Here is a 13,640-nt window from a genome sequence, read left to right as displayed (position 1 = left end):
CCTCGGAATTGGAAGGAGCATGCTATCCTCTATACCATACATGGCCTGAAATACTATGCTAGATAGTGACTGCCTTGATATAGCTATCCAGCTGCGCGGCAAAATATAAAGAGCTTTGACTGTCACATTATATTCTTCCCGTTCCAACAGAGCAGTGGCTCGTTTTTTCCCAATTACTGCCTTCTCAGTTGCTCTAATACAGCACTTATCTGTTCTCAAACAAGCATCAACCATGATGGCGCCAATATCTTTCAAGGCGGGCCTGTTCCTACTCCCACAGCTCCACCTGGCATGGACGATGACCCTAGCCCCCCGTCAGCAGGTTAGTTGTAGCTATGAGTCTGCTGCCAGTTCCGGAGATACTTGCCAGACCTTCGCTGCTGAATGGGGCCTGAGCGTGCAGACCTTCGAGTCTCTCAATCCGGGCGTGACCTGCCCAGATCTCGTGGCCGGTCAGAGCTACTGTGTGGTCGGCACAGTTTCATCCAGTGGATCAACCACGACCTCTTCATCTCTTACCACTTCCACTTCGATCTCCTCTTCCATCATCTCCACCCTTTCTACCCTTTCCACTTCTTCCACGTCATCAACGACCTCATCGTCATCATCGGCCCCCTATGAGCCACAAAAAACGGGTACTGTCGCCAATTGCGACAAATTCTACCTAGTTGAACTCGGGGACTCGTGCGGAAAGATCGAAGCCCAGTTCGACATCAGTGCGAGCGAGTTCCTTGACTGGAACCCATCCATCAACTCGGGTAGGTCCTACACTTTCCATGAACTACTGTACTTGTATCTGACCAAACATCTAGATTGTACCAACATCCCGGCCGGCTACTACTACTGTGTAGATGTCCCTGGTGCTACTATTATTCCCGCCACCACTACTACCGTACCAGCGACGACAACCACTCCCGCCGATGGCATCACTACTCCCACGCCCATCCAAACCGGTATGGTAGACAATTGCAACAAGTTCGACCTCGTTCAATCCGGCGATAGCTGCGCAGCCATCGCCGCCAAATACGATATTCCCCTCTCCACCTTCTATACCTGGAACCCGGCCGTTGGCTCGTCTTGCGCTGATCTCTACCTGGGATACTATGTCTGTGTCGATACCATTGGTTACACTGCGCCGACTACGACCACCTCGGCGGGTAATGGCATCACCACCCCGACGCCTTACGAGCCGGGCATGGTGGATGACTGTACCACTTTCTATTTCGTAAATTCGGGTGACTCGTGCGCGAGCATTGCTAGCAGTCAGGGCATCACAATTGCGGATATTGAGCTGTGGAACCCCAAGGTGGGAACCGGGTGTACGGATCTATGGTTACACGAGTACATTTGTGTGGGTGTGTAAAAGGGATAGCGCATATCAAGGAAAGTGGGCGCATTTGATACAGTAGCTTTCATATGTAGGGGTAGCGTTGATGGATGGCGGTCACCGTGGGAATATATACTAATAACATATGATGTACTTTCAAGCAGTTCGAATCAAGTGTATAGCAACTTTACCGTAATATATGTATGATCTTCCACGATTAGTTCAAGTGACTCGGAGGCATAAAAGCTCGCCCTCTTTCCAAAGCTCAGGACATATGTAGACCTACATTACATAGTAACCTGCCGTCAAACACTCTACGAACCTCATAATTAACTTCGAGGTTAGAATACACACTTACTTGAAAGAGGAGGTTCACGTGCCAAGCGACAACTAAATGTCCGTAGATTGCACATTGGAAAGGATCTATTGATGCAACTGCCTTTCTGATTATATCCCGGATATACTCTATCACCGAGGCATGCGGACTCCAACAAATAGATTAGTTAGACAATTAGGCATGCGCTGTGTTCCATGGTTTGCGCAGCTTTCACACCACCAATATCCTGCATTGAGCCCTTTATACTGAGTAATGGTCTCACAGAATCATTTTTATGCCTATAAATTGTTAGGATATATCTTTAATCTCAGCGGACTACAAATTATGAGCAAAATAATATACAATTTAATCTCAACATAGGCATCCTTGCTTAACTAGACAACCCACCTTGCCTCTAAACATCACCCACAACCCCATTGATCCCACGCTCAAGACGAATCATAAAAATCACAGCAGTCATCGACGCACACAAAGCAGCTGAAATCAAATACGGCATTCCCAACCAAACACCTCCCAGATTCATCCCCAATCTAAAGGCCCACGCCATGGATGGCCCCGCCAAGAGAGATCCAATGGTTTCCATAATCGCGAGAGTGCTATAAAGTACTCCCATCATAGTAGGATCCATGAGAGAGCTAATGAGACTTCTGGAGAATGTACTAAATCCCGATCCGACCGTGTAAATAGCAATGCCTGTTGTAATGCGGCAATTAGATACTGGAAAATAGGGCTGAGGTTGCGAGGGGAGCTCACCAAGCATGGATAGGCCAACGGTGGGTGCGAGACCCAGGGCAGCAAAACCTATTGTCATGATGGTGATGCTGAAGCGGGAGAGGTAAAGGTCCTTTTCTTTAGGTCGGGTTTCGAAGCGTTTGCGCATGGTGCGGTCAATCCATGGTAGGATCAATATGAATTGTAGTAATTGCGCCAGGGCACGGAATGAGAGCATGTAGCTTGTCTGGGGGGTATGGGCTAGTTAATTATAAGAGTTTGGTCTGGGAGGGATGATTATACCTTTGCGATGGGCCAAGAATAACGATTTGAGATGTATTGTAACAGGAAAGCCATCGAATCACGAGCAAAGTTTGCGACCAGAAAGGAAAGAATCAGCAGAAAGATATTACGCTGACTGACGACGACACGCAATCTCTGCTTCAAGTTGTCAACCAGGGAAATGGTCCTGCTAGGTTCACGTGGCTCTGAATGGTCTTCGGCATATGCTGTCGTAGGTGTCTCGGTATATGCAGCATTTGCTTGTTTGACAGCATAGTGCCGAGTCTCTGGCATATACCAGGATAGAAGAATTGATACTCCACAACATGCGGAGTTTATCAGAATCGGAAGCCAGATACTGTGCTTCATCAAGAGGGAGCCAACAGGAGGGGATACTATCTCGGCCAGGAGAACGGCTGCCTCGAACCACATGAATATTTGGGACCTAAAAAGTATTAGTATTAGCCCGAAGTTGAATAAAGGCCATAAGGGAGTTTACCTCTTGATCTGCGGCGTTGAATCAGTAATGACCATCATCACCACCGATGCGGCCACACTGCTTCCGCCACCCACGATGAGGAAAGCAGAAGAAAACCAGATCACTTTGATTGGAAGCCTAAACCAGCCTATGCTAATATGTGAATCGAGTGTTTCTTATGGTCTCCGACTGAAAAATGAGGAGTTTGACTTACAAACGATCAATATCCATGCAAATCCCGCGAACTGGCCCATGAAACTCAAAGTTATGATCAACCGCCGTCCATACCTGTCGGCCAGGATACCATACGGTAGTGCCAGGAGAAGACTAGGGATGTTATCAAAGAAGGATTGCCATCCGACTAACTGTGCAAGTGCCGCTTGCACGGGGCCTGCCTTGCACATATGCTCGGGAATCCCAGATCCGTCAGGAAGGGCGTCACTGTCTTTGTAATACTGCTGGCAGATGATGGACTCGAATAGACGTAACTGAGGGGCGGCACTAATGAAGGATCCAATTCCCATCACCAGGAATAAGAGACTGCAAATAACGGTGGGATGCCAGTAGACAGTAGTGTTTTGGTCCTTGGTGGTGTTTGTTGGCTGGTCAGCCAACAGGGGCCGGAGGAGATCTTCATCATGTGGCTCAACCTGGACCATGCTGAGTACGGTAATAGACGGTTCGGCCCTAACTGTGGGTACTCAATAAGTTGAAGAAGTCGAATGAGAGAGTCGGAGCGGCAGGAAGGGTGGGTGGGGATGGGCGATCAAATATAAGGCCGCCCCTTATCATAGCGCTGATCGATTGACTGCCCCTGAATTGCGATAAGGATCAGCGCCTTCCAATGAGATGGCGGCCATTAATTCCGACGAAGAGGAATCCGACCGTCGATTAGGTCGAGGCTAAACTGCGTAAGGCTCGGTTAGCGTGCCGGGAACAATCCCGCATCTACTTACCAAAGTACGTCGTGCCCTAACAGTCACACCCTTTACTCAGCAACGAGACAGCCGATGATAAGAATTATGTCCTGACAAATATAAAGCAACCATTGAAAATGTTTCTACTATATATAGATTGGAGATTGCACCGCCGTTTATTTAGAGATGATTTTATCCAACCCCCTCCTCGTGATGATGACTATGAAGAAGAAGAAATGGCCTATTTTAGTTAAATGCTAGTAGCCGAATGTCGCATATCGCGTCATCCATATTGACGAGATTGTTCCACAAGATTAAAGGCAATAGCCTAGTCTTTCCTGCTTGAATCCCCGTGGTCAAGACTTCAGTCCCTCCTACGAAGAACAGTGCCCCGTTGGATTCCGAGGCACGTCCCTTGAGGCATTGAATAATCCTGAGATCTCCAGACACTATCCCATATCTATAGCGACTTCCACAAATTATTGTGAAATGCAATAAATAGGCATTGAGATAGGGAAGGAACCGACTGCTTTGTTCACTCTATCTATACCCAAATTGTTTCTCTGTCATTATCTGTTTGTTCATCGCGAATCTCCGCTTAACGCCCCTTGACATTTTTTTGCAACATCCTTTCAACTATGGCAAGCTCCAAGGACATCCAGATGATGCTTCCATGGCATTACTTTCCGCTGCTCTTTAAATAGGATCTTTTCCAAGTCGTTTTCTTTCTCCTACATGTTGGGTTATGACCGAATACACGAATCAAAAATTCATTCAAGATGAAAGAATTAAGCTTAAGCTTCCGTGCTTCGGATTTCGAAAGCTTTGGAGACTTCACAGACCACATAAAACAGATGGTTTTGACAGCCTCAAATAGTCTCGACGTGACTTACAGTGATGTTCGACCTGTCTGGAGTGACTACATCTTTGACATACCAGACCCTGTTATCAACGACAAGAGGATCAGGTAATAAATATTCTCACAACCCATACCATGATAGCTTAACTAAGATATCATCCTCTGACAGAAAGAACTACAACTCCCGTACAGAGACATTCCATATGAAGATCATGCCACCCCATATCCACAATTGTCACCACGCGTGGCAAGTCTGGACTGCTGGGAATTGGCGTACTTCTGGACTACTAACAATAGATGAAAAGCATAATTTGACTAATATAATTGGGACCAGTATGTTTCTCCTTCTCTAATTGAAAATATCAACTAACGCTCTGTATAGCTTTGAACTTCACCCACGGCCCATATTCCAGGTCTAGAAAAGAGCCTGACTTTTGTATGATTCCTAGTAGGCATCATCTACCGTCCATCGCAGTTGAATCGGGATGGTCTGAGAATTATAACCAGCTACGAGCTGATATGGATTTGTGGCTTGTTGGTGGGATTACGATCGTTCAACTTGTCTTTATACTCAACTGGACTAAACGTTTACAACACGTCAGTGGAACTGTTGAAGTATGGTCTTTACACCCCAATGGTATCCCCGTGTGCCGACAGACTGAGACCATTTTCCCTCGTCCACGTAACAACCAGACCCAGGTCATCAATATCACCCACAGGCAGCTTTTTTCCGGACACTGTTTCCCGAACTGCAGACCTGACGGCGTCTTACCCTACAGAGTCGATGACTTGCGGACTGCGGCCGAAAATGCACTCTCCTACATGGATCTCAAACCCGCTCAGTAGCGGCGATGCCTGTCGTGGATCTTTCGGCTTTTCTCATTTTCTCCGTTTATTCTACCTTTTCCATTTCGGGTTCTGATCTTCGGACGCTGAGTGATTGTTTACTGCAATTTTAATGTCGATTTATCCTGGATAGTCACATATCTGTGCGCTGATTCTTGTATTCGATGAACAAGTCGTTATATTTCATGTAGGACGCTCCGTGCACTGAACGGGACTGAGCTTTAGAGACCCCTGACCTTATATAGGTAAAAGGACAGTTCTGGGCTCTAGCTTCAGGTTCTCCAGCGATGAATGATCAACATCAGCCAACAGGCTGTGGGCTTGAGGAACACGTGATATAGTGACCACGTTAAGACCTAGTAAGAAATAGGTAGACTGGGCTACAGGTAAAGATGATTTGAATGTGAATCAGAGTCACTGGATATATTCAATCCTTCGTTTTGCATTCTGTTCACCAAACACGGCTACGTATGGGAAGGCCTATGAGAAAGGGTTAAAGCAACCATTAAAAGTGGCTACTCTCTATGTGCGAATGGCAATAAGCTGCCATAATTCTTGTATATGAAGACAAAGGAAAAAGGGGGAGGCAAATGGGAGAGAGGAAGGAAGTTATTGCTACCGATCCTCCACCTCAACCGTGATATCCACTGTCATCAATACGCCATTACCGGTGTTTTCCTCCGTCAAGTGTTTCATACTATCACTCATACTCGACCTTCGTATCACAGAGTTTTGATTTCTCGACATAGAACCGTCCAGTGTCTCCAATCCCGCAAGTGCCTTTGTATTGCTCCGGGTCGACCGAACGGTGGATTGGCGTCCGTATAAATAGGGATGCTTGAGCTCGACCTCATCGGGCAGTCGGGTGGTGATCAATCCAGAGTGGAGACCTGCGAAGATGTGGTAGAGGGTTGGCAGGCAGGCAATGATCACGGTGGTGCAGATCATGGCTTGGGCGCATACTGTTGGGATAGTGACGGTCCCTATAGTTGGGAGTTCTTAGTGAGAGTGAAGGTGAAGAGGAGGGGAGGATGTACATGTAACATCTGTTGAGTGGAGGAAAGAAGGCAGGACTGATAGGTGGGCGATTCCGAGGGCGATCACGCTGTGATGTGTTAGAGAAACAACAATCGTAGGCATGGGATGGAACAGCCGAAAGCGACGCACAGGGTTCGTGCTGAAAATGAGGCCAGGATCTTAACTCTCGTCATCAGTTTTATCTGCACGTTGCGCATCATGAAGAATGGGATGGCCACGATGATGGCTTCGGTTAAGATCTGAATCACCGAGATGGGATAAAGGATGGCACCCTGGTATGTGATCAGGAATATGCAAAGGAAAATGAAAGACTGTGGTTATTATGTACCTGTCCAGCACAGCGTGAAGGGTTGTAGATCCATGGATCGGGCATCTGACATTGGAAAGAGACGCCAAAGAGTGCAAATATGGTCCATGCTGCTGTCAAGCCGGTGGTGATGAGACAGGTCCGGCGGATCCCGTCATGAGGGGTCAATTTCCAGACGAGAAGGATGGTGGAGAGCTGTGATAGAGAAAGAATGACAATTTGGAGGAGTTGTGCAGCATAGAGGTACTTCACTGAAGTTTAGAGGACACGCTCGTCGTGGACGATTGGGGTTGGCTTACCTTGCTTGCGGTTTGGATGGCTGCCTCCGCGAGAGTGTCGAGATGTCTACCTATCCCGTTGTTGACAGCCTGTTGTATTACGGCAACCTCGATGAGCAGAAGAACCTGGAGCAATCTGTCATGAGATACCAACTGCTTGTTCTTGGAGCGTCACCTACCAGAGCTAGCCAGACGGGCGTATTCACGGCCGAACGACGCTGTTTGAAGTAGAGCACCGAGCCTAGCTTGGCTGCGACAAATATAATGGCGGTTATGAGGAGAGCCACCGACACGAGGGTGATGATCGGCCCATGATCATCCTCCGAGAGGGTCTCGAAGGGGGCTTTGGGATCAGCCATGATCACGGCGGTAGAGTAACATAGTCGAGTGAATCATGAGCGGAGAGAAAAATGGGAGGGAGTCAGGGAGACAGCTGGGAAGCTACCATTCCTCTCTGGCCACCAGGACTATAATCCCTGTCGTGGTGGTCGAGATATAGATTGGTCTGGATCCCACCAATCTTACGACCAGGACACAGCTTGGAGCTAGCTTCGATCATCGTCCTGTCACAATCATCCATTCAGCCGAGCGAACGCGCCATGGAAAGTGCATTGGACTAGCGACCAATTTCTCCGAAGAAACTACTTTGGTCTCCACTGGGCCGCGCCATTCCCGCGCCATTCCCGTGTCAATTCACCACGGGTGGGGATGATGCTGAACCGGTGCGAGTCCGGGGATGGGGCTAATGCAGCCTAAACCCTTCCGCGTTGCCCTAAGCCCCTGTCATGCAATCTCAAGTGCTGACTGTTAATCTCCAACCCATCTCGCCGTAACGCCAGTCGCCGATAGCTGCATATGACGCTGGCTAAATTGACCAGGATGCTGCAGGGATGCAGCGCCAGCTTGCCACTTCGGGGCAATGTCCGAGGGGGTCCTTCAGCAGGCTAGTCTCAGATGACATCCCTGTATTTATTTCTCTCCTGCCGATGCCAAATGCTTGTGACTTTGCCTTCCCCTCTTTTTTGTTGGTCGTCCTATTTTTCCTTGTCTGCGGTCGCACTCTTTCTCCTCTATTCTTGTGCAGTTTCCAACAACGCCACTGGTTTGAAGTCCGGAAATAACGCTACTTACGATGCTGGATGAGGAAGTTGAGATGAAAAGCGGCACCGCCGTCCGATCAACGGTCGCTGATAGAAGCCCTCGTGGGCGTGAAGGGGGCAATGTTGAGTATCGCCAGCGACAGAGACTGGATGTACGAAGCAACCTCTCCCGAAACTCATTTTTCTTTGTTTTTTGTTTGGCTTTCTGACGTGGCACACACCAGAGATATTTAAATTTCTTCTCGTCGCTGGCATTCTCCGCAACCCTGCTGGCGTCGTGGGAATCGGCTGGTGGGAGTTTGCAAGCTGGTCTGTACAACGGAGGGCCGGCGGCCATCGTGTATGGGATCATCATCAGTGGACTGGGAAACCTGGCCATTGCCACTTCATTGGCCGAACTGGCCTCAGTGTATGGACCATCATCCACTGCCCTAAACGTGTGACTTATAAGTGACCATGATCGCATCAACAGACACCCCACGGCCGGGGCCCAGTATCACTGGAGCTACGTCCTGGCTCCATGCTATCGTCGCTTCATCAGTTTCTTCCAAGGTCAGACACTTCTTCCCCTTTCAATTCATTGAAGACAGCGACTAACCGGCAATGCGCAAATTCAGGATGGGTCACGGTATGATATCCTCCCTCTAGTCTCACGCAGCCCCTAACCTGCTCCAGGTCTTCTCCTGGTGTGCCCTCGTCTGCATCTCGCCCTACTTCATCGGCACCGAAATCGAAGGTATGGCAGTCCTCGCCCATTCCCACTATGAGGCGACGCGGTGGCAAGGAACCCTCCTCATGTGGGCTGTCGTCCTGATCCCGATCGTCATCAACATCTTTGCGCGACGCGTCCTCTCCGTCATCGAGGTCGCCGCGGGTGTGATGCACGTCGTCTTCCTCCCCGTCACCATCGCCACCTTTGTCATTCTGGCGCCGCGCAACTCCAACGCTTTCGTCTGGGATACTTTTGTCAGCGGTCTCAGCGGCTGGCAGAACCCGGGTGTTGTTTACTCGGTAGGACTTCTGGGCGTCATCACCCCCCTAAGCGGTACTCCTTCCATTCCTATCCTCCTCGCCGATTCCCCAGCTAACCACCCCAGGTGTCGACGGCATCATCCACATGTCCGAAGAAGTCAAAAACGCCAAAACCGTCATCCCCCGCTCCATGATCTACGGCACCATCATCAACTCCATCATGGCCTTCGGCTACCTCCTTGCCATTCTCTACTGCATGGGTGACTACACCGATGCCCTGACCAGCAAAACAGGCTACCCCATCATCACCATTGCCTACCAAGCCACCGGATCCAAGGCAGCCACATTCGTGCTAATGGCCATGGGCATGCTTCCGGGTTGGATTGCACTTTTTAACGGTCTCGCGTCCGTGACGCGTCTCACCTGGGCCTTTGCTCGAGACAATGGTCTCCCCTTTTCTGATTTCTTCGTCAAGGTCGATCCCCGATACAAGATCCCCATTCGGGCGCTATTCCTCGTCACGACTCTGGTTTTCCTCCTTTCTTTCATTCAGATCGGATCCACTGCTGCGTTTAACGCCATTCTGTCCCTGAGTACCCTGGGATTATACATTTCGTATCTGATCCCGTTGGTGCTACTGGTCTTTAAGCGATTGACGGCCCCCGGGGATATTCCTCAGGGAACCTTCTCCTTGGGTAAGTGGGGATTGCCTATCAACTTGGTGGCTATTCTCTTTGCCACGTATTTCGCCATCTTCTTGCCGTTTCCTGCCACTTTGCCGGTGACGGGAGAGAATATGAATTATGCGGGGCCGGTGTTGGGCTTCATCATGCTGTTTGCCATTGGAGATTGGGTGGTTCGAGGACGGTATAAGTGGAATGGACCGACCATGACATATTCGACGGAGTGAGAGCGTTCTCTACTGTTGGTTCATTGCTTGGGTTCATGTTTCTTTGGTTGAGTGATTCTGTTGCCTAGCATAGACAGTGAAAATATATATACCCTTGTTTCGTCTACTCAATTTCAAATACATGGTGCTATTCCGGGTGTATTGTCACTATCAGAATGACATACCTATTCTGACCTCTGATGTTCTCGTTACTTTGAAAGGTTCAGCAATATGATTCTTTGGGACTGCAAAGCCGCAAGACACGGCATGCATTCCTCGACATCGCTCCTAATGGAAGACCAGTCTACGTGAATCGGTGTGTTGGACAGTCATGTCTCATAAGTACGTTGTAGTCGACGTCGACTCACCGATGGAGCTGAAGCTTGGCGTGGAAACATGTGGGTGAACGTTATCATGGTTAGTATTGAATCATGCATGTATAACTGTGTTCCTCCCCAACGGCTCAGTCCCTCTCGTTGGATAAGACCAGATATCCGTCTACCTGTACCCTACACAAGCCTGCTGTTTGCTTTTTTATTGATCCTCTACCCCTTGATTGCTCAATTTTACTTATGTAAACAGAGATCAGAGTACTAGGACCACGATCTGGGAGGCGGCACGGGTTTAGCGTTGTTGGGAGAATATTAAGCTCCACATCCCTACTATACTAACCAAGCACTCTCGGGGATAGCTGTGAGAATGTAGACCACAATTGTCTGACGGGGCATCGAGTTGGCATTATATCTAACAACAAAACAAGCTGAGCATGGCACCGTAACTCTGGGGTTGCCTCTGGAAGAAGATTGGTGTTCTCCACCAAATTCACCATGGGAAACAGCCATCAACAATACCTAAGAATGCGGGGCAACGGGTCACCTTTTTTGACTTAGAGACTGTATTATGACTTGTCGGGAAATAAGGGCCAGCCCTCTCCCCAGGGGTGGCTATCCCAGGAGAATCCATCCAACCAGTTCACACAATCCTCGGAGGATACAATATCGGCAAGGTCCGGAGGAAACCCTGTATCGACTGTCTCTCCATGAAGAGGGTCGGGACCGGTGGTCATAGTCGGAAATGAAGAGGCCACCAGTTGGGATGATTGCGAGTCAGTAACCCCACTGAAAGGAGAGGCCGCAGGATTCGCAGTGCGCCTGGCACGTCGACCCGCCGCAATGCTGAAGTCTGAACCCGTCTGCTCGTCGACGGTCAATGTCATTTGTGGACCGAGTAAGACTTCATCGAGCAGCTTGCTGATGAGGGCACTAATCACCAAGCAGGTCCGGTACTCGGGTCGATTCGGAAAGACGGAGCCTTCAAGCCAGGAGATCAGGACGCTCAAGTCGCGAATGATCCTAGGTCGGCTTTCCGGGACAGGGAATGGAATGTCGGCGGTACTGCATCGGTGCAGCTCGGAAACGAGACTCCCGGCCCCCGGAAGACCATAAAAGAGGAACTATACGATCACCGAGGGATGAGTTAGGGATATGTGAAGACCAGATTGTACCAAGGACCGGTCTTACCACCCACATGTACCTCCTCTGTAAAGCTATGGTCTGCGCTTGACGTCGTGCAAAGTCGTTCATCGCCGCAAGTAGTTTTGTTGCTGCCTCTAGGAATGGCCCCCGACTGTCTTCATTCTGCCGCAGGCGCATTCGATGTAACTGATAACCCGTATAGCAATGGTCCAGGTACACGATCAAGCAGACCACCCAGCTGTGTGGATCGAGTCGGTTCCAGGCATCATTATCGTAACGGTATTGCTGTGGCACAGCCTCCCAGGCCTTCTGGTAATCCTCCACAATGCCACTGGATTGGGATTAGCATGACTAGACGAAATCGTGAGAAGTGGACGGGGAAGGAAAATAAGAAAGGAAAAGCCTCATACGGAAGGTGGGCCTCTTGATCTGTTCCCCTGTTCCCCAGTGATAATCGCAGGACCTTCTCTCGAAGAATGGCCATACCGCATCTGAGACGAAGCCCGGTGACTGAACGTAGTGATCGTACGAGACTAAATTCATTGGTCTTCCAGCCATCACTGTCGAGGCTGTTTCCCTGCGGTCCAGGAATATTTCCCGGTTCGGTGAGTTCGTCGTCGTCCAGATCCAGGGGCAGCAACAAATCACAAAAGTGCGAATCGATCAAGGGTGGTCTCCCCAAGTATGTTGCCAGGTTCTTATCTCTGGTGAAGGTGGCCGCAAAAATTCGCTTGCGCGTCTCGGATAGGAAGAATGGCACTCTTTCCTGCAGTGAAGACTGGCGATGAAGGCCCATGGCGAATATCTGGCACACTAGGTCACTCAAGCATCGATAGACGAGATTACCTGCCCGCAGATAATTGATTAGACAGATATAAACAGGCAAGGGGCAACCTTGATGGAATCAAGCAGGGTTGGGAGCGTACTGGTGTCGCCAAACAGATTGGACGCCAGAGCCACGGTCAAATAGCGCAGCCAGATGGATAGGTCATTTAACTGGCTGCATTGCTCGCAAATTTCGATGCAGGTCTTGCTTGCTGCAAACATCTCCGTCGCAAACTCGCCACTCTGGTATGGTTCCCCGGCTTCGGGATACGAGGCAGCCAGCCCTGCGAATGCGAAGATAATGCCGACGAACTCCCATCGGAGGGACGAACCGGAAAACGAGGCGCAAAGGTCTTCAACTGTCGCATCTACGGAAGGAATGGGAAGGCGCGTCGATGACATCCTCGACAGATCCTCAATCAAGGTCTCCTGCCGGGCACCGCTCCGGTTATGCTTCCACTTCTCCAGGTAGGACCCGGTCTTGAACAGCGGGTTCAGTACGAGGTTGCGCGGGACGATTGAGAACTGACCGCGCTGATAGTAGTTGACGACCAGGTTCTGGTACTCCGTAAAGGAGGAAATCAGCTCGAGCAATTGGGAGTGGGCGTAGGAGACCTGGGCGGAGCAAAACTCCGAGGGCAAGGAGAGGGAGGGCACACTGGCCACGTCGCTGGGGAACAAGAGTTCTGGTCGGGGAAAGGCGGATACAAAGCTGGTGGACCCCAGATAGCCCGGGGTCTGGGGGATCTCATCGTCCCTGGTGGTCACCGGGGTGTGTCCGGCTGGACTCGACGATACTGTCGCGCGGGTTCGTCTCGATGGCCTAGGGCCAGGGTTTCTGTGCGCGCGGGTCAGAGGCGCGGGATGGTAGAAGCACTGGGACTCCTTCTGGCGGGTCTGGCATCGGCCGCAAATCGGGCGTTGATGATCACAGCGAATCTTGGACACCCGGCAGGGCTCGCAGGAGACCGGCTTGCCGTTGCGTCGAAACATTTTCAT

The 13,640-nt window shown here is 50.0% G+C and overlaps 6 protein-coding genes across 6 annotated transcripts; 3 read left to right on the top strand and 3 right to left on the bottom strand.

Moving 5' to 3' along the window:
* Window positions 1-235: 235 nt before the first annotated feature.
* BO94DRAFT_559374 (LysM peptidoglycan-binding domain-containing protein) lies at window positions 236-1,363 on the top strand (the record flags this gene model as incomplete). Its single annotated transcript, XM_025614062.1, has 2 exons — window positions 236-758; window positions 813-1,363. The coding sequence occupies 2 exons, from the start codon at window positions 236-238 to the stop codon at window positions 1,361-1,363; spliced, it is 1,074 nt and encodes a 357-aa protein (XP_025464003.1).
* A 651-nt stretch (window positions 1,364-2,014) lies between these two features.
* On the bottom strand, window positions 2,015-3,849 carry BO94DRAFT_499333 (MFS general substrate transporter). The gene is made up of 5 exons (XM_025609370.1): window positions 3,350-3,849; window positions 3,157-3,283; window positions 2,679-3,102; window positions 2,418-2,622; window positions 2,015-2,357 (listed from the first exon to the last, which is right to left on the bottom strand). Exons 1-5 carry the CDS (start codon window positions 3,792-3,794, stop codon window positions 2,059-2,061), a joined length of 1,500 nt encoding a protein of 499 aa, XP_025464002.1. The 5' UTR covers window positions 3,795-3,849; the 3' UTR covers window positions 2,015-2,058.
* A 982-nt stretch (window positions 3,850-4,831) lies between these two features.
* On the top strand, window positions 4,832-5,757 carry BO94DRAFT_605172 (uncharacterized protein; the record flags this gene model as incomplete). Its single annotated transcript, XM_025616471.1, has 3 exons — window positions 4,832-5,019; window positions 5,081-5,244; window positions 5,294-5,757. The coding sequence occupies 3 exons, from the start codon at window positions 4,832-4,834 to the stop codon at window positions 5,755-5,757; spliced, it is 816 nt and encodes a 271-aa protein (XP_025464001.1).
* A 543-nt stretch (window positions 5,758-6,300) lies between these two features.
* Window positions 6,301-7,783, bottom strand: BO94DRAFT_499330 (uncharacterized protein). The gene is made up of 6 exons (XM_025609369.1): window positions 7,560-7,783; window positions 7,402-7,506; window positions 7,124-7,348; window positions 6,925-7,067; window positions 6,795-6,862; window positions 6,301-6,740 (listed from the first exon to the last, which is right to left on the bottom strand). The coding sequence occupies exons 1-6, from the start codon at window positions 7,737-7,739 to the stop codon at window positions 6,373-6,375; spliced, it is 1,089 nt and encodes a 362-aa protein (XP_025464000.1). The 5' UTR covers window positions 7,740-7,783; the 3' UTR covers window positions 6,301-6,372.
* Window positions 7,784-8,411: 628 nt separating this feature from the next.
* BO94DRAFT_627106 (GABA permease) lies at window positions 8,412-10,456 on the top strand. Its single transcript, XM_025617391.1, has 6 exons — window positions 8,412-8,632; window positions 8,705-8,889; window positions 8,953-9,032; window positions 9,098-9,108; window positions 9,156-9,525; window positions 9,578-10,456. The coding sequence occupies exons 1-6, from the start codon at window positions 8,513-8,515 to the stop codon at window positions 10,360-10,362; spliced, it is 1,551 nt and encodes a 516-aa protein (XP_025463999.1). The 5' UTR covers window positions 8,412-8,512; the 3' UTR covers window positions 10,363-10,456.
* Window positions 10,457-11,239: 783 nt separating this feature from the next.
* Window positions 11,240-13,634, bottom strand: BO94DRAFT_473718 (uncharacterized protein; the record flags this gene model as incomplete). The annotated part of the gene is made up of 4 exons (XM_025608486.1): window positions 11,240-11,794; window positions 11,862-12,147; window positions 12,227-12,662; window positions 12,743-13,634. 4 exons carry the CDS (start codon window positions 13,632-13,634, stop codon window positions 11,240-11,242), a joined length of 2,169 nt encoding a protein of 722 aa, XP_025463998.1.
* Between the last annotated feature and the right edge of the window lie 6 nt (window positions 13,635-13,640).

Source organism: Aspergillus sclerotioniger (assembly GCF_003184525.1).
Source record: "Aspergillus sclerotioniger CBS 115572 chromosome Unknown BO94scaffold_28, whole genome shotgun sequence".
NCBI classification, from domain to species: domain Eukaryota; kingdom Fungi; phylum Ascomycota; class Eurotiomycetes; order Eurotiales; family Aspergillaceae; genus Aspergillus; species Aspergillus sclerotioniger.
Note: the sequence above shows the minus strand (reverse complement) of the source record. Positions and strands in the feature narration are given on the sequence as shown.